Source organism: Diceros bicornis, chromosome 20, assembly GCF_020826845.1.
Source record: "Diceros bicornis minor isolate mBicDic1 chromosome 20, mDicBic1.mat.cur, whole genome shotgun sequence".
Classification (NCBI taxonomy): Eukaryota; Metazoa; Chordata; class Mammalia; order Perissodactyla; family Rhinocerotidae; genus Diceros; species Diceros bicornis.
In genome coordinates this window covers 25,322,448-25,343,393 of record NC_080759.1, presented here as the reverse complement: position 1 = coordinate 25,343,393, position 20,946 = coordinate 25,322,448, and the positions used below count along the sequence as shown (strand labels likewise).

Below are 20,946 nucleotides of genomic sequence, written 5' to 3'. Positions count from 1 at the left end.
AGACATGGTCCTTGTTGCCATTCTTTTTAACGGCCACACAATATTCCATCTTGTATTAATCACAGTTATATTAAGAAAAATCCAATAGAGATGAAGAGAAATCGTCTGCAGAGGCCTCTTAAATATTGGCAGACTTTACCATTTTTCACGATTACTTGTTTTGAAACCCAGCTATATCATTAATTGCTAGGTTAACAGTCTCTTCAAATTATGAATTAAAAGGTAATTAGCCTAAAATCTCTGCATATACAAATAGCCAATTATGATTAAGTGGCTTAAATAAAATCTCCGTGCTTGTAAAGAATAGATCAGAACAAGACGAATTTTGAGATGTACAGATTCAAAAATTTTAATGTTTTCTGTAGTTACAGTTCTCATATGCATCTAATTTGGTCTGAGGTATTAAATCACATTTAAATCTTACAATATGAATGCAAATGAAGTTTGACATTAATTTAGTCTTAGCATAGTCCCACTGGTTTGCCTTCCTAGAACATAGGAACATATTGCTCCGTTAGGTACCATACAGGATAAAAGCAGATGACAAAATTTCTTGGCATTCACTTAAATTTGATTATAAAGGAAAGAAAAAGAAGTAGAAAGAGACCAAAAAAAAACATAAATCAAAGAATTGTATAACAACTGAGAGTGTTCGTTAGAGACTTCGTGTCTCTGTGGTATCCCAGACTGAAGCTCAGCAAGGATTTGTGCGAGCTCCAGCAGAATGCAGCTCCAGAGGCCTGCAAGCTACGAGCAAGGTCATGGAGTGGTTTGCAAAATAGGAGCTAAGCCTAATTGTCAGGGTAAAAACAGAGTGATGTGAACCGGCAAATACAGCAGACAGAGGTCCAGAAGTATGCTGAACTAGAAAATATTATTAAAACAGCATCAGCAGATAGTAGAGTAAATTAGAAGACCTAATTCTGAGAGAAAGTGATTTCAAGAATTTGACAAAAACTATATTTGAAATTCTATGGTATAATCCACATAAATTCATTTTCATCATTAACACAACACGTCAGCAATAGAAATAATCCGTGCATAACAGTGTAAGTACATGTGCAAAGGACACGAGAAATCAGGCCAGGCCCTAAAACCAGGCAGGCATCCTAAGATGCATTAAATATTCATTCATCTGTCACTTTAGTTAGATTTGTACAGAGCACTGAGTGGGCTGGCAAGTGTTGTGGGCTGAATTGTGGCCCCCCCCAAATTCATATGTTGAAGCCTTTTCTCCCAGTACCTCAGAATGTGACTGTATTTAAAGATAAGGCATTTAAAGAAGTAATTAAGTTAAAATGAAGCGGTTAGGGTGGGCTCTAATTCAATCTGACTGGTGTTCTTATAAGAAGAGGAAATTTGGACACCCCAAGAGACACCCGGGACATGTGGGCACAGAGAAAAGACCACGTGAGGAAAGAGGGAGCAAACCAAGGAAAGAGGCTTCAGAAGAATCCCAATCTGCTGACACCTTGTTCTTGGACTTCCACCTCCAGAACCATGAGAAAATAAATTTCTGCTGTTTAAGCCACCCAGGCTGTGATATTTTGTTATGGTAGCTCTAGCAAAGAAATAGAGCAATTAGGCTGGTAAAAATGTGGCAGGAAGGATGAAGCTGCCTCCTTCTGAGTATCTGCCAAGACATAGCAGCACATCAGCTCTGAAAGTGAGGCAGTGGCAGGGGCAATATACGTGATCCAGTTAGGGTCACTCTGAGGAGATACGGAACACAACCCACACACTTCAACAACTTCTGAGCTCTGCAGGCTGGAGAGAAGTAAATTCAAAAAGATATTTAGTTACATGAAGAAAGGCTTTTGCTGTATTTATTTATTTATTTTTTTTTAGGTGAGGAGGATTAGCCCTGAGCTAACATCTGTTGCCAATCTTCTTCTTTTTGCTGGGGAAGATTGGCCCTGGGCTAACATCCATGCCCATCTTCCTCTACTTTATATGTGGGACGCCTTCCATAGATGGCTTGATGAGCAGTGCACAGCTCTGCGCCCGGGATCCGAACCCGCAAACCCTGGGCCGCAGAAGCGGAGTGCACGAACTTAACCACTATGCCACCAGGCCAGCCCCGGATTTTGCTTTATTTTTGTATTGAGTCTGAAACATCTTGGGCATTCAGGTGACAAGAGCAGATGGAAATGGCTCTGGAGATCAGGACAAGAGATATAGGGTTGGGTGCTATTTTATAAGACTAATTTTTAAAATTTTCATAAATATATATAAAAATATTTACTGTTTTAATAATTCCTAAGTGTTCAATTCACAAGTATATTCACAATGTTGTGTAGCCATCACCACTATCTGTATCTAAAACTTTTTCATAATCCTCAACAAAAACTCTGTAACCATTAAACAATAATACCCCCTTCTCCCTCCCCTTAATCCCTGGTAACTTCTATTCTACTTTCTGTTGCTATGAATCTGCCTATTCTAGGGATCTCATAAGTGGAATTATGCAATGTTAGCATAGGATTGATTTTTGAAGTCCTAGAAATAAACAATGCCACTCAGAGAAATATTGAGGGAGGAACGAAGCAATTAGGAAAAATCTAGGAGAAGGCCCAGTAGTCTGGCTCTCCCTCACTACAATAATACAAATTATCTTCTCCACTCCCCTTCTAATTTCTCTGATTCTCCTTTCTCCACATTCTCACCAACACTTATCTTTTTGATAACAACCATTCTAACAGGTGTGAGGTGATATCTCATTGTGGCTTTGATTTGTATTTCCCTAACAATTAGTGAAGTTGAGTACCTTTCCATGTACCTGCTGGCCATTTGAACATCTTCTTTGGAAAAAATGTCTATTCAGGTCCTTTGCCCATTTTTTAATTGGACTACAGTCATGTGCCACATAACGATGTTTCGGTCAACAATGGACCACATATGTGATGGTGGTCCTATAAGATTAGTACCATACAGTCTAGGTGTGTAATAGGCTATACCATCTGGGTTTGTATAAGTACATCTATGATATTCGCACAAGGAAGAAATCAACTAAATGAAGTATTTCTCAGAACATATCCCTGTCATTAAGCATCGCGTGACTATATTTGTTTTCATGCTATTGAGTTGTGTGAGTTCTTTATATATTATGGATATTAACCTCTCATCAGATGTGTGGTTTGCAAATATTTTCTCCCACTCCATATGTTATCTTTTCATTTTGTTTCTTTTGCCGTGCACAAGGTTTTTAGTTTGATGTGTTCCCAGTAATTTATTTTGGATTTTGTTTCTTGTGCTTTAGGTGTCATATCCAAAAATTCATTGCCAAGACCCATGTCAAGGTTTTTCCTTATGTTTAAGGCCTTAATCCATTTTGAATTTTAGTTTGCAGTGTCTGATTTTCTCTGGCAATTAACCATATGTGACTTCCTACATTTCGTGTATTTTTATTAATGTATTCCAACTTTTTCTTCATAGTTTTTTTTGTGTGTACTTATACCTTGTCTCTACAAGCATATAGTAAGAACTTTGAGACTGGAAACCACATTTCACAATTTACCTTCCCATCACGCCTAGATCAATGTCTTGCACACATTAAGAAATCAATAACTGTTTTTTGCTTGTTTGTTTTCTAGAAACTAGGGATACAGGAGAAAAGTTTTAGGCCAAAAGAGAAAAGAAGAAGACCCAATTTCTTTGCTTGGTAATGTGACCACGACCAGGCCACTTACATAATGTTTCTAGCCTTTTGTTACTTTGCCCGTTACATGATGATCTGATAATTTATAAGATCCCTGTACAGCTTTACAATATCATGATTCTAGCCTGTTTTAGTTAATCTTAACTAAAGTCATTTTTAGATGACATTTTAAAAAATCAATAAGTATGTACTTTTAAAAAAATTATTCAGGGTCAGCCCCGTGGCTTAGCGGTTAAGTGCGCGTGCTCCGCTGCTGGCGGCCCCGGTTCGATCCCGGGCGCGCACCTACGCACTGCTTCTCTGGCCATGCTGAGGCCGCGTCCCACGTACAGCAACTAGAAGGATGTGCAGCCATGACACACAACTATCTGCTGGGACTTTGGGGAAAAAAATAAATAAATAAAATTAAAAAAAAAAAAGACTTTCAAATAGGGCTTCTATACTCAACTATCATTCAAGAGTAAGGAGGGAAAAAGATATTTAAAAAAAAAATTATTCAGATTTGCACTAAATAAATATGCATGCAAATTATGCTTTCTTCCCTGACAGTCTATTCGACAAATTAAAGGTCAGAAGGACAGTATTATGCTCTCAGTCCAATTCATGTTCTGTGAAAATGAAATATACTGACGTCCTATATTCTACTGGGACACATGATCTGTACCTATTTTCAGCTCACAGCTCTTCACACTCCGTTGTTTAAAAATAGATCAGTTCTGAACTTTGGAGACAGGCTGAGAAGGGCATTAACTTCTTTCTCGACTGTTAAGTTTGCTATTTTGCTCTAATCGAATCAGTATAAATCTGATCATGTTAAAAATAGACCTTCTTACTTTGTACACACTCTAACAGGCTCTCATAAGCAGAGGGGCACAGTTCGCTGAATTTTTCTAATTAGTTTTTAGTTTTAAATATACTGCCTGCTCTTATGAAAGCATTCATCAGTCTCATGATCCTAACATTTCAATGCCAAGTTTTGATGTTAAGACACTGTCTCCAGAAAGCTGGCTGTTAAAATGAAGGAAGAGCTTATTAGCAGATTGTTTGAATATTTTCCAAAAGAAATGAGACATATGATAATGCTGGACTTGGGATTCCTCCTGTGTATGGCCCAACACCCTCTGAATGACCCTCTGATGACACTTACTCACAGTCAAAATTGCTTATTTAAATTTCTGTCTCTCTTAAGCTAAAAGAGCCTTGAGGGCTGAGACTGTATCCTATTCTCTATTGAATCATAGTAAAACCAAGCATTAAATTTTACTGTGTATTTACTATTTCTAATTTTTTATATTTTTTGCTCATTTAATCTCTATAATAACTCTATGAGGTAGTTATCATCATCATTCACATTTAAAGATGAGGAAGGTGAAATACATACAACTTATGAAATAGCCCAAAGTCGTACTATAGTAAATTGTGGAACTGGATTTAAACAAGGCTGGTGGAACCAGGGCCACGCTCTCAACCGTGATGCTACATAGCCCCTCTGTAGTAGGTTCTCATTCATTATTTATTATATAACTGAAAGCATTCCTATAATTATTAACGGCACTGAGAATATCATGAAAGGGATTTAAACTATTCAAAATAAGGAAACTTTGAATACTTCTGAGCAGCCAGGGGAAAACAGGAGCATAATTTAAGTGGATGGAAGGAGGAGAAAGGGGTGGGCTCTCCAGGGAGAGCCAGGTCAGGTAATAGCTGAGGTCCCAATCTACTACCAACGCCAAGTGTCTAGAGAGCACTGAAGTCCAGCTTTGCAGACTCAGAATTTTGACTAGGCACAGCCACAGAGCAACCAGAGAGTGAAGATTACAGATCTTAGATAATAAATACCTCACAAAATAATAGCTATAATTTAAAATGCCAAGTCTCTGGGTACCATCTTAAGGATTTTTCTCAGAAAATTGTAGTTGTTTTACTTTCTGGCCCATGTATTTTAGTTCACAGTGAAATGAAGATAACTTTTTACGAAGACTTTACAATCACCTCCCAGAATGCCGACAATTCCAGTGGAGCTGGTGCGCAGGTCATATGGCCTAGCCCAGGGATGAAGAACACACAACTTTCTCTGCCACTCTGAATATTCTACACCCTGAGGTGGCTCACCACTTAGGTTTGGAAGGGAAAGCAGCAACATTTGTTTTATGAGCCACTGACAATATTGTAGTCAGACTCGGCATAGCAATATAAAAAAACAGTATTTTCTATCTGTTCCGTGGAGTTTATTGAATTATAAAGATTGGACATAAAATTTATACACTGTTTATAATGGTACTCTATTGAAATCCATCCCCCAAGCTGACTCTGCAATAAATTTCTAATGTATAAAACTGGAGAAAGTTAAAAAGAAAATAAAAACAACCACATGCGAAACAGGACCTTCTGGCTTATAGTGCATACACCAAAACAAAATCACAGAGGAATCTAAAGATGCCAGCATCTTTTTGTTATATATGAGAAACAATATTGTCCAGCGTATAATCTAAAGTGATACTCTGAAAGTTTTGTGGCCACAGTACTTCATAGTTCCAGGCATAACTTTTCTTTTCCATACAAGCAACATTGTTCTGTCAACAAAATGCCGTCTCCAAGCTCTAACAATCAAAGATTCTTTGAGATGATCTGCCAAGTGTGAGATCCTTACTCAATTTTTCTTTGTTTATTTATCCAACAAGTAATTATTAAATATATACTATCCAGGGGCTGGAGTTATGGTGGACATCAAGAAAGACAAAGTCCTTGCCTTCTTGGATCCTGAGTTCATATAGCAAAGTGAACAATTAAAGGAATTTAAAGGGACAAGACAACAGAGTGATGTGTACACAACAAGGGGCAGATATGATGGAGAATGACTATGAGGGAATTAACTTAGATGAACTTCTCAGGGAAGGCATCTTTGAGGAGGTAACATTTGTGTTGTGACTTGAACAATAAGAATGAGCCACGTATTTGTTAAAGGCACTTCAGCAATTTGTCTCCGACATCCGAGAAAGATAAATCACCTAATTTCTGCCATAGAAATGGAAATAGGAGAATGCTTTCAATAAAGTAGTGCTTTTGCAATATCTATTAAGTGAATTAATTTGCATATGCATCATATGAGATTTTTGTAAGAGCTCTCAAAGGTCACATAAATGAAATGCTTTCTGCCATTTTACACCTTAAAGATTCTTTATATTTGAAAGTATTCAAACACGTTGAAAAGAACATCTGGGGAATAAAACATAATATGGACTTAATGAATATAGAATAATTTTTACATTCCTAAACATTGTATTTTACTTTCTTTCTCTATTTTTAAGCAATAAGGATTTTTGTATAAGTTTTTGAGATTCTGAAAGTTTGACCTATCCTTTACTTTTATACATTCCTGAGTACCAGACTTGTGTTAGCAGAAATCACTGCTCTTAAATATACATTAGAATCTCAAATTATGCAAAATACTTTCATAAAAATAAGCCTTTTGGACAATATGGCATTTTAAGTTGAAAGTCTTGTTACAATATAAGATGGTTGTTGACCCAAAATTGAACATACGATTAGCAATTGTATGTGGTGTACGTGTATACAATGCACATCTTCTATTGTTACCTTTAGTCACAAAATACACATGAAATAATTCAGCTTTCCCCTTCTGAATGGAAATCAGTGAATCCTAGTTTCACTCATTTGACATTTATTGTATCAATCATTCAATGTCTTCTCTATGCCAGGCACTTTCTAGACACTAGAGGCACAACAGTGACCAAAGGACACCTTTCATAAGTTTATGCCTCATCTTCTAAGTGGAATCCAGCCTTTGAAAAATGGAATGATATATTTTACTACTTCTAAAATATTTCTTGTGATCTACCACTATGAGTTGAATATAGCAGGTACATAATACTCCATTTAATAGGAAGCAAAATATATTTCTCATCGAACTTTCAGAAACATGTCTGGCATTTACAGATTCAAGTTTTATTTGAACTATGACTTTTGTTATCTCTCTGCCAATGTCTTTCCTTACTGTCCTATTCTTCTCATTCTTCTTCCCTTCTAGTAAAGTATTAACTCAGTATAACATTAAATATAGGCTTGTGTGTGATTTTGTTGCCAGAAGAGCAAAAACTGAAGAGCAGATAAACAAATGGAGAACATTGTTTTCACCTTTTTAAGATGTTAAGTGTTTGAGCATCTCATGCTTCCATTTCTAGAATCTCTAATTTTATTAAAAGCCATGATTCTTACCCTTTTTTTCATTCATAATTCTGTTAAAAGCATACACTCAGTAAATATTTAATGAGTTCCTACTATATACTGGTCACTAGAGATATAAAGATATTAAGACACAGCTCTATCCTCAAGAAGCTTATAGTCTTGAAAGAGACAAACAATGAACTGACAAATGATACATACAGTGACAGAGACAGAATGGTCAGGGAAAATTTATGAAGAAGGTCATGCCTAGTAAGAGTGTTTAATGGAAACTAGAAGGTAAGCTGAGTAGAAAGAATTGAAGATAGAGAGGGTGGCATGAAGAAAGGCAAAGGGGCAATCAACAGCATTTCTTCCCCCAGGAAATTATCAACAATTCCCTGTTGATGAAGCATGAATGCAAAGACATGAAAATGGAGGCAGGCCATGGAGCATCTCATGTGTTACACCAAGGAGTTTGGACTTTTTTCTTGCAGGGGATAGGAGGTCATGATCAGGTTCTAAGAAGAGAGTAACAGCATCAAACTTGTGTTTAATGTCGACAATATGGTAGCCTTGTGATGGGATGCTTTTGAGCTAGTGAAGATCAAAGGCAGGGAGAAAAGTTGTGAGTGCATTCCAGAAGTTGAGGTAACACATGCTGAGACCCTGAACTATAGCATTTGAAAACATAAAGGAAATAATTGGTAACTTAATGATAGAATAGTTGTAGGAATAGAAGAAATTGGAGGTATGTCTGTGGATGGCTTTAAGGGGGTAAAAATGAAAAGTGGAATTTTTCCACTAAAGATCAGAGTAAATTAAAGTGTGGCAAGAGAAGGTAGTTAATAAAACACACATGATTAAGAAAATTTTCCTGTTATCCTGGTTTTCCGTTACACTGAGAATTTTCAGCACAGAGGAATGCTTCCCACTTAAGCATGCAACTTCTTAGGGTTAATTTTTTTGCTTACTTTTTCTGTCAGCTTTTTGTATTCCCTCAATGATGTTTTATGCTGGAATCCTTACTTTTCCCTGCTTCTTTAAAATAAATGCTTAGTTTTATTGCATCCTCCTGTCGTTTGATTTTATCTTAATCCCTGATACTGTCTCTTGGATTACTTTGTCTCCATGCTATGGCCCTTCCCACCCTACCTTTGAATCCCTCCATGCCCTTGAGAACCTAACTTGGTTCCAGTGTCCTGAGCTTCTGCCTCTTAGTGAGAGGGATTTGGATTTAAAACAAATTATGTAATCCAACAAAGAGATAAAGCAAAGTATATTGATAGATTAAAAAAAAAATGATATATTACTTTAAAAAAAATACACAAAAAAATGTTTGAATTATGTCTCCCAAAGCAAAAAGATTTATACATTCTTACCTGATCGAGGACTTTGTAGGGAAAATAAGCTAATCAATAGCAGATATTTAGCTCTTTTTATTGTCAAAACTCTTAACTGATATCTTAGGGGTTTTCACAAGAAAAATATGTAAATAGCTTTTAGTGGATGCAGAAACTTAGGAATGGTTATAAATGGCAAAGACATTAGCTGGAACAAAAATATTTATTGAGTATTTAATATATGCTATATGTACTAGGAATTTCAACAAAATTTTAAAATATAGACTAAATGGCCTTTGCTATTAAAGAGATTTTAAGACAAAAGTGGAAAAAACAAAAGTGAAAAAATAGTGATAACATAGAATAAATAAAGAGCACACAAAAGTTATGGACTCAGTGCACTGGGGGTTAAGGAAAAAAGTTATCAGATTTAGTCTGGAAAACCAAAGAAGTTATAAATAAAGAAGTATTATTTGAACTAGATTTTGCTTGTAGAAGGCATTTATTTAGATGAGAGACATTTCTGGAAAACATATGATGCAAGGGTTGGAAATTATAATTGATTTTTGCAAAACAGCAAGTTGCACAGTTGGGCGGTAGGCCATTTTGGAACATGCAGGGCAGCAGGGAGAAGGAAAGCTGGGAATGTAACCAGAGTCAGAGCATAGAAGGGCTGGCATCTGAGCCTAAGGTAGCTTTATTTGATTTAATTTGTAGCATAAAGACTGAAAGTTGCAGAGCAGAGAAATGGCCAGCTTGTGTATAAAAGATCAATCTGGCATCGATGTTTTAAATGATAGTCAGGGAAAACAGACCAAAGGCTGGGAGGCAAACTAAGGGTGCAATGCAGACAGTCCCTGAGAGAGGAATAAGGTTAGGGTGATGGCACTGGGGAAGGAAACAAGGGCAAGGGCACGGCATGTATTGCCACAGTGAATTGATCACATTCGGTGATTGATTGGATGTGCAGAGAAGAGAAAGAGTCAAAAAAGGACCAAAGTTCTATATTCCTTTCTTTTAAAGAAACAATTTTGGGGACCGGCCTGGTGGCATAGCGGCTAAGTGCATGTGCTCTGCTGCAGTGGCCCAGGGTTCAGATCCTGGGCAGGCACCGATGCACTGCTTGTCAAGGAATGCTGTGGCTGTGCCCCATATAAAGTGGAGGAAGATGGGCACGGATGTTAGCCCAGGGCCAATTTTCCTCAGCAAAAAGAGGAAGATGGGCGACAGATGTTAGCTCAGAGTTAATCTTCCTCACAAAAAAAAAAAAAAAAAGCAACAATTTTGGTAAAGAAGTGGAGATCAAACCACATTGCAATGATTATATAGTAATCTTTTGAGAAAGTTAGTAGTAAAAGAAAGAAGAAAGAGCAAAGCAGTGTAAGAAATACAGATGAAGAGAATGTTCTTTTGGTCTAGGGGTGACCTGAACAATCTAGCGGGCAGAGGGAAGACTTCTAGGGAGGGATGGAAAGAAGATGCAATGCAAAGAGGTGGTTACTGATGTTGCAAAGTGTTTCAATGAAGTAATAGGAAATGAATTTACTTGTGACAGGTCAGCTCAGTCTTTGATCAGGGTCCACAGGATGAACAGGGAAAATGCATATGAGAGGAGAATAAAAATCAAAAAGGAGAAAAAGAAACAGTTCGCCAGCATGGGATGATAGAATGGAAGATTGGGAAGATATGGACAATAATGATAGAAGAAAAAATTTTGATAGCTAGGATATACAGAAAATAAAACACTTCTGAGAATCATAATTAGAAGAACAATTTTCCAGTACTTTTTTTTTTTAACAATTAAAAACCTGTATATGGGAGAACATAAGGTCAAAAAAAGATGTCTTAACATTTAGCTCTGATTTTTCTTTTGAGTAGTGTCATAACATAGACTTGAGGATTTCCCATGAAAAGAGAAAATACATAATGATCATATACCATGGAGACTGAGGACTATAAATCTTACCTCTCTCAGAGGATCATTGAGTTCATTAAGAATATTTTCCTCATCAAAGATTTTGCCTTGGTATCGGTGTTCATAGTAATCATGTATCTTCTGACGCATGTCAGCTGGTAACTTATGGAATGACATGTATTGTTCCACTTGCTTATACTGTAAGGAAAGGAGAAACGGAAATTAGAAAACATTGTTAGGCTGTATGAGAATCATCATGTTACTTTGTTGTGCTATAGTCAATAACATTTGATTAACAGTAACAAAAAGAAGGAATCTTTTAAGGGGAAGGAACTGAGGTACTAGGTTGTAATGTACCTACACTGTGTCACATACTGTAGAAGGCATTTATTTAGGTAGACGTTTCCTGTAAAAAACTGAGATGTTATGGAGAGGAGGCATGGAAGGAGTTCAGAGAGAATTTAAGGGTGTAGCCTCAGAAAAACCAGTGATGAAGTGATGTTATTTTTTTGGATTTTTTTATTTTTAGCTGAGTTCTAAATGAAGTATGAAATTTCTGTTTGGATCTTCATTTGGAGAAAGAGTCGTGTAACTTTGAATAGTATAGAAGGTTTTACCTTAGACCTTATAGCAAAAGACCAGACCTAATTAAATTTTGAATCTAGAGTCAGAGAGCCTGGCAGCTGTTTGAAAGTCATAGATAGTTAAGCAACACAGACGCCCTATAAAGTAAGAGAATATGTCAGGATTCCAATTTAGGACACAGAAGAACTTTAGAGTGAGACTAGATCCACATAATTTTATAGCTGAAAATTAACTTAGACATTTATGTTCATTTAACCAAGTAGTTCTTAAACTTGATTGCTTATAAATCTTGGGGTGAGTTTGCCTTTTGAGAACACAGATTTTCAGGCTTAACTCCACAGATTGATTCTGTTGATGTATTTGCCTTTGTAAATTTACACACACACTCATATACACACTTTAAAAAAAAATAACATCCCTGCTAATCAAACAGGAACACAGGAGCATGCATATTATCTGGGAACTCACTAGAAGAGAATTTCAAGCTTCATCCTAGACCTATGAAATCAGAATCTGCATCTTAAAAAGATCCTCAGATGACTCATACACATTTAAGTTTGAGAAATATTCCTTCAATGTTTCAAACGCAGGTGGTCACGAGACCACACTTTTAAAAAATTAGTTACAGCCCCCAAAATTAGTTTCATTGTACAGATAATAAAATTCAGTACAAATAAAAAAGTAGGTAATAAAACTGGATAAAAATACTGGAATAAGACTCTTCTCTTAAACAAAACACATTTGATATATTATCTATGGAAAAATTTTTGACTCAAATCTTTTCCTGATAACACAGCTCTGACTAGAAGATCTAGGTCTCCTGGTTCCTTGTCCATAATTATTGTAATTGTAATTGGTAATTGATAACATACATCTAATGAGAAACAGCAACCCATTATATTGTATTTCTTCAACTTTTCCTACATACTTTCCTTACATATAACATTCACATTGTTTGATGTTCTCTTTTAGAGATTAGTATCCTCAAAGTAATACAACTTTGTCATGAGATTTCCTTTTTTTGGTCACCAAACTAGCCCCTAAAGTGTTTAAAGCCTGCGGGTCTATATCTGTATCTATCTTTCTCTCTCTCCCTATCTCTCTCTCTCTCTCTCTATCATGTATCTATCTATATCTGAAGCAACTGGATTATGATTTAGGCATTTTGAATTTAGGCACCAATGTTGTTAATGTCATTGTGTATCAGTAGCTTCTACTACATATGTACTTGAGAAGTATTAGGTTAATTTTTTCTGAAGAGCTCAGAATCTGTATGCCTACTTAACCTCAATATGCTTGGTAGCCCCTTTCTAGAGACCTGGGATTTGGTATGCTTGGCTCCTCATGCAGCTGGTCCATAGGAAAGAACTTTCAGTGCCCTTCTCTACAAAAATGCTATGTAGGATAAAGTTGATTTGCAGCTGGACTAGAAAAGCTCTATCTTTATCTCTAGAGACATTTGTGTGTCTGATTTTTACTCTTTGCGAAAAAGAAGGCAGTGGGGTATTTGACATACTTTTTAGGGTCTAAACCTCCACTGGAGACCCCCAAGGTTAACTTCTGCACTAATGATTTGCAATTAGCCTACCTGGTTTGATTACTCGGGCTTGACTATATAAAGAGCTACGGAGAGCTTTGTTGGTGAGCTCTCCCCAAACCAAGACTCCTTGCACAGATCTTGATGGATCAAGCCAGAGGCAAAGCATGCTCCAGGTGCCCAAAGATTGAGCCCACAGGGTGCTCGTGCTGGAGAAAGGCCCTCAGGCCTCTGATCGTTGTTTGCATTCTCTCTCCCTGTCGCACTGTGTCATTTGCCATTAAACAAAAGCCTCATATGAGTGTAGCCTGTGAAGTCTGGTGGGTCTTGTCAAATATCAGACCTTGGGAAAACAATAGGACAGTTCAGAAAACAGGACTGCCACAGTTTGGACTTGCTGCATTGACAGAAGTCCTTTCTGGCCAAATAAAGGATTCAACTTTCCTCAGGACCAGTAGGTGTCAGGTAATTTCTCCTTACTTTTCTGAACAGACTCATTGCCCAGACACTGCTTGGAAAGATGAGAATCTTTAACCTTGTCTCCTTTCTTTGCATGCATCTCAAGGGTGTGGGAGGCTGCATTAAAACTTAGTAGTATTTTATTCATTTGGAGAAAATCTGTGCCTGTGTGCAAAGACCTACTCATCTAGAGAAAAAAATAATTTGCTCTGTGTCTACCTCGGGAATTGGAAAACGAATCCTTCATTAGCTAAATACAAATGTTACATATAAAGTTATTTTATTTTTATGGAAAGTCAGGGTTGGTTGAATCTGGTTATTTTTCCTCACAAAAATCACTTAATCCCTTTAGACTTCAGTTTACTAATCTACAGTAAGAGGGTGTTAAACCAAATGATCCTCCTTGTTCTGTTAGACTAAAGTTCTATGAATAATTCTTGTTTAATCATACTGAGTTAAGTTTGATTTTTGAGCCTATATTACGTACTTGAACTATTCATTGACTCATAGTAATTATTGATCTAACAAATATTAATCGATTGCTGTGTGCCAGTGGTTCTCAAGTTGTGGTAGCTAAACCACCAGTATTACCTGGGGACTTGTTAGAAATGTACATTTGTAGTCTCCACCCTAGACCTTCTGAATTAGAAACTCTAGCAGTCTGTGTTTTAATAGGCCCTCCATATGCTAAAATATCAGAACCATTTCGATATGCCAAGCACTGTGCTATCTTAGGACATAAGGAACACATTTGAGTGAGAGTAGGGGAAAGCAAAGAAATTCAGTTTTGACAAGTTAAGTTTAAGATGCCCATGGCACATCCTAAGGCTTATATGTAGGTCAGGCACTCAGAAGAGAAAATATACACATAGTCAATAACTAAGGGATCACTAAGGGAGGATGTGTCAAAGAAGAAGAAAAAAAAGACAAAAAGTGGAACTTATATTTTAAACGCAGCTGGGTTATGGAGGTAGATCAAGTTAAGGGAACTGATGTTAGCCAGCAAGATGTGAGAGCAGAACCATAAAAATTTGATTAGCAGAATCCAAAGAAGGATAAAGTTTCAAGGAGGAAGTGCTCAAAAGGAGTATATTCTAAGAAAAGATGTATTGGACTGTGGCCATTGAATTTGGAAATTAAGTAATAATCTTTGTTAGAACACAACACTTATTGAAAATAGGAGCTAATTCTTTTTGTCTATGTTTCCCTCACACTTAATAAGACTTGGCAAGAATGAATGAAAATATCACCTCCATGTGATGTGAAGAAATAAAAATAACTACTATTTGAAGAAGACACCTAGTGGAAGGTGGACAATGAAATAAACTAGACGTTAGAAGTTATCCGTACGCTGGCAAAGTCAACAAATGATAAAATGGCAAAGTTTCTGATAATTGTAGTAATGCACCATATGCAAAAGATGACTTGATACATTTAATAGTCACTGATGGATAGATTTTTGAAAAGTAAAGATGCAAATACAATTCCTCCTTGAATACATAAAATCAAAAGTGCATCCCATTGGATCTAAAGAGACTACAAAACAATTACTATTTAAAATTCTAATGTACTTTTATTTTTAAAATGTTCTGAGAAATTAAAATAATATATACAAATAATGCATGTATATGATATTAAAAATGAGATCTAATAGCGTATTTATAATGAATGGCAACATTGCATTCTCAAATCCACCAGTCTCACTCCTCCCATGTCATCACTTTTAAAAGGTGTTTTGTCTGTATCACTAAGCAATGTGCTTCTTTCTATTTCTTAAATGGATTAATTATAGGCATCATTTATGGACTTTTTGCAATAAAAATGTGGTTTAGCCACTTACAGTCCCCCATATCTTCTCACCTCATTTCTCATGCTGTAACTGTGTCACTAGTGTTAATTCTTCCCTTAGTCTTCTTTGTAACTTTACATAATATATTTATACCTTTGTTTCTTGTTTAGAGAACTCTGGATAAGTTTACTAGATAAAAGTAACAAACTCCCTCTTTCACTTCTGCTTTCTGACTTCCGTCATCTCCACTTTTACAATGTAAAGATGGATTATAATTTTGTACCTGTAAATGAACCTACTACACCCATAAAGTGTTTACATTACTCTGAGCATGTCCCACAATACAAAGCAGAGCATTTGATGACATTTCCTTTTGTTTCCTGGAGTGGTCAATGACTTTTATTTCTCGCACAATTAGCTCTTATTTTAGTCTCACTGTTTTCCAGCATCCCTATCCAACTAGCTATTTATTGAGTTTTCTTCAAAGATTTTCCTGTAGGATTTCCCTTTATAACATTCCTGGTTGGGTTCACTATTCCTAGATCCCATGTTTCTCTTTTGGTTTATTTATTTCTGTTGCTGGAACAAACTCCTAAGCAAACAGCTAAGAAACATTGAGTGGCAGATAGGGCTTTTTAAATCTTTCCACGTTTGAAAATGTCTCTACTAAACTCAAAGTTGATTGATAACCTAATTACATATGGAATTCTAGGTTGAACTCCTCTGGTTGAATGCTGAGCCTTTGGATTTGATCTTCTATGCTGAGTATGGTCCATGTTTCTTATCATTTATTTCATATATCCTTTCTCCGCATTTTCTCCTACCTTTATCTACATTTCCTGTACATTCTTGAATATTTCCTGAAAATCTTAAAAATCATTTTAATTCCAAATATCTTCTCCTTTTCTTTGATCCTTTATTTCCATAATTTTATCGTGTTCCATTTAGAAATATACTAACATACGAAATTTTTTAAAAAATGATTTTAAGGCATGCTTTTATTTCTGAAATATCTGGCATATCTTAATAGAGGTGAATTCAAAAGTATCCATGGTATTTAGCTTCAGTAAAGTCTTGGGTGACTTTGCTCCAAGTGGTTTCATTGGACTGTGTGTAAATGTCAGGAGTAGGGGTGACTCAAAACAGGTTTCAATGATTTGAGAGTGAATGGAAATGGAAATAACAAGTGTAACCATCTCTCTGATATGGTCCGGTTAAAAGAGGAGAACTAGAATGATAGCATGGTAAACATAAGCAATTCCAAAAATCTCAAAATTTTAATCACATTTGTATTGTTTTTATATCCATGAAATGATACCCTTATCAGAAAACTGAATCACCCTACTTTATATCCCCTACTCCTTTGTTTCAGTCTTCAAGACATCACCAAATCATGTAAGTTCAACTTGCCGCAAGTTTCAATAATTTTCTATTCCCCCGCATCGCCATTATTATCATTCTAGTCAAAGTTACTTTATCTCTCCCCTAAACTCATTCCCACGTTTCTAATTATATTCTCCGCATCTCTTTGTACATGCCTCCTTGCAACTCTAATTCATTTTTCATAATCCAGACAGAGAAATCTTTTAAAAATGCTAACCTTATTGTCTCTTCTTTCCTTAAAGCCTCTTTTTTTTTTTTTTTGCTGAGCAAGATTCACCTTGAGCTAACATCCGTGCCAATCTTCCTCTATTTTTTAGTATTTGGGCCACCAGCACAGCACGGCTGCTAACAGAGTGGTGTAGGTCCACGCCTGGGAACCTAACCCAGGCTGCCAAAGTGGAGCACACTGAACTTAACCACTAGGCCACTGGGGCTGGCCCCCTTGAATGGCTTCTCATTCCCTTCAGGATAAAGTCCAAGCTCCTCGGACTACACGGTCCTCTCCTACTCCACTACGTACATTGTCTCTTTGTTCACTGGTATATTACATTTCTTTCATATTTGTAAACTTATCCTGGTCTCTGGATGCTCACGCTGTTTCCTCTATTCAAATACTCTTCCACCACATAATTTCCTGGCTGATGCACACTTTAACTCTCCCCTTAAATGTCACTGCATCAAGTAAGTGTGTTCTGACTCTAGCCACCTAAAGCCCTCTTGGTATACGTATACAAAGAATGCTGAGTTTACCCCTCAGTCATGCTAAGAGCACCTGTAATTGCTTGTAAAGTGTCTGTCCTTGTCTGTCTTGTTCACCACTGAACCTGCACATAAGCTCTCAAGTATTCACTGATTGAAAACCTGGTTTGTTATACACTTTCTGAAAATTCTTTGCATAAAGGAGACGTAGAATGTGATCTTTGCCTCCCTCGAGTTGTAATCAATGGAGGATGCTAGATAGGGAGAGACTTCTGCATGGCTTGAACTTTTGGATTAGTAATTATTATTGGTTACTATCGCCTATCATTCAGAGAACATTTATTAAATATGAGGTTGTGAACTCTTTAATCTATTGCAATTAACCTGGATTAATCTGTTCTTTAAAGAATTTGAAGTTTCTTTCTGAATCTGTGTATCAGTCTTTACATTAAATGCAGCTGTAAGTAGGAGGAAATCACAGATTGGAAAACTGCCTTCTTATAATTCCAGAAATGTTTACAACAATTAGGAAATAGCAGAAGTTAATAAAAACATGCATAAAGTACATGTATTTTGATATTAAGTAATGAAATATTTGGTTGATTGACAGCACCTCCCATGCCTTCTTATTTCAACTATTTCTCTCTACCAAGATTTTGAAATTATGACAATTTAAGTTTGACTTTATTCAATAAGCTAGGATTTTTGTTGTTGTTGTTGCTGTGGAGAGTATATAAGAAGTGTAGGCTAGAGTCATTGTCGTAAGAAGCTTAATGGCTAATTAATTGACTAGAATGTAAGTGGTTATTTAGGAAAGGGAATGACTTGTTAAGACACTCTCTCTATTAAGTATGTATTCTATTCTATTTGAAAATAAAAGGAGTTTTCTTCATCATCAAGACCGCCATGTGTAGCACTAAAAAAACAGATAGACTTCAGGTCTCCAGGCATGATTTTATACACTGAATGTTTCTGGAAGATAGGAATCAGAGAAACTGATTGATTTTATTACAAGAGCAAATTACAAAACAATTAAAATTAGTGAGGTATTCATAATTACTCATTAAATCAAAAGTATCTCTCAGTTTATGATTTTAATTTCAGTCTTAAAATCTATAAAACATTGCATATAAGTAGGTAACTTTTTACTGATGTCTGTCTCAGGAAGCATTGAATTACTGTACAATAATGTGTCTTATGATATCTCAGGACATTTTTTACAACGTAGCCATGGCCACAGCTGACTCTTAACCTGTGGGATGTCCATGTGTAACTTAAGATGGTAACGGTAATGGTGATTTCATCACTTTTCAAAGTTTTTATGTAGGGAAACTTCAATGATTCCAGAAAACATTATTAATGGTCAAAACATTGCCACCAAAACTCAGCCTCCTGGCTGAAGTGCAGCACAGTCTTTGGAGACCATAGTAAATGCTCCCAGGTAACCTAAGACAGAAACCTGAATTCCTACATTTTATTTCTAAGATCAATTTGTTTATGCATTAATTTAAAAAATTAATACAATACATCATAATACCCTGTTTAGCCAAAACTCTACCACTTTTATGACAGATGGCTAAGAATATACTTTTCTTAATTAATATTAGCATATACAAACATTGAATTCTTCAAGGTATTTTACATGGAATCTCATTAGATAATAAATTTAGCTTTACTTTAATAAATACTGAGCAAATAGCAGTACTTCAAATAAAGAATTTATTATGAGTAATTATCAATATATATCTGTGTGTGTATATATATAAATATACACAAACATAGGTACATGTGTGTGTGATGAGTTTCAAAAACACAGGACATCCAAAATCAGTTACTCTCTCTTCTTTATAATATATTTGATAGTAACTATTTTTCTAATACATTGCCAGAATATTCTATCTTAGTCACATGATTGATATTGTTCATTTAATTTTTTTTATAAATAGGGAAAAAAGAAAATTATACGTAGATTGTTATTCTAAACATAGGCAACATTAGATAGATATTTAAAATTTTTACTGAATATTACATACAGCTTGTATTATGCACTGCAGCATACATCAAAAATAATTTTTTAAATTGAAAAACAAAAAGAGAAAAAGAAAAATGTGCTAACTAAACACCTTTTACGTTGCTTCCTAGAGTTTATTAATACACGAGGGCTTTTTAATACCCCTCATTTCCTGACATTAGTACAAGTTTGCTACAAAGGTAAATATCATTATTAAGAGACCCTCTTTAAAAACTATACATTTATTGTGACTTTGAAAGATACATGGCTCTAATTCTTTTATCTATAAACATATTTTCATTGTATTTATTTTTGGAATAGTTTTATTTTTAAAAAATATAAGAATAAAACATCTTTGTAAATGGCATTCAATAAGTAGAGGACAATGAACAAGAAAAATTGAATTATACTTTTAGTGTAAAACCATTGCATAATTTAGTCATGTATTAAAGCATTATTATACTTATAAGTAATTATCGGAAAAATCATTATATAGTAAATAGTTTAAAAATCCAGATCTAGTTAAATTAAAATACGTCTCATGTTCAATATAAATATAGCGTTGTAAAAATGGTGTCTGAAATGACATTTTTCTTACAGAATGATAAATTGATGTAAATTTTATATTCAAATGATTACATGTAGATTTTAAACATAATTAGAAAAATAATGATGACTAATAAAAATAAAATATTTAAAATTGCCCTTCAAAGACCAATAAACACTCATCAATTACCTTTTTGTTTTTTTTATGTTTAAGCCAATCATCATTGGAGTTATGACTAAGCTGTCTTATTTTTTTACAAAAGTATTTTTAGTATTGCCGTTTATTTACAAGGTAACTGAAGCCATGGTTTCTATTTTGAACCTGTATTTAAAAATAATCAATCCCTTTATATAGATATACACACACACACACACACATATATATAAAACCTAGCTTTCATAGATATGATTTCATATATATCTATGACAGCTAGGTTATATGCAAATGAGTTTACCAAGCATTATTTCTAAAATATTTATAGTAGGATTGAATCATTTTCAAGAATTAGGCTATAAACATAGCAAAATCTTCAATTCATACTTACCGAGGAAAAGGTTTTCTTTTAGCAAAAATAGATTCCTGGTTATTTTGTGAAATTCTTTTAAGCAGCATAGTCAGGTCAGAGTAATACTATAATAATAAAGGTATCTGAATATACCTAAATTTGACTTCCAATAAATTAAATGGAAAAAAATTAAAGGCAAGTCACACATGAAGAAAAGCAGATCGTTGTAAAGTTATTTTTTTCTGCAGAAGTTAAATGAGTTATTTCCATCTTATCTTCATTCTTCTTTATCTTTTTTGGAAAGCTGAATGAAACATGGGTTTCGCTGTAAGA

The 20,946-nt window shown here is 35.3% G+C and overlaps 1 protein-coding gene across 1 annotated transcript in view; it reads right to left on the bottom strand.

Annotated features, from left to right (window-relative positions):
- The window catches only part of HCN1 (hyperpolarization activated cyclic nucleotide gated potassium channel 1), a 381,116-nt gene that overhangs the window by 63,615 nt on the left and 296,555 nt on the right, over positions 1–20,946 (bottom strand). The window contains exon 5 of the mRNA XM_058564113.1: positions 11,150–11,296. Within this exon, the coding sequence (XP_058420096.1) occupies positions 11,150–11,296 (147 nt within the window). The remainder of the gene's footprint in view (positions 1–11,149; positions 11,297–20,946) is intronic.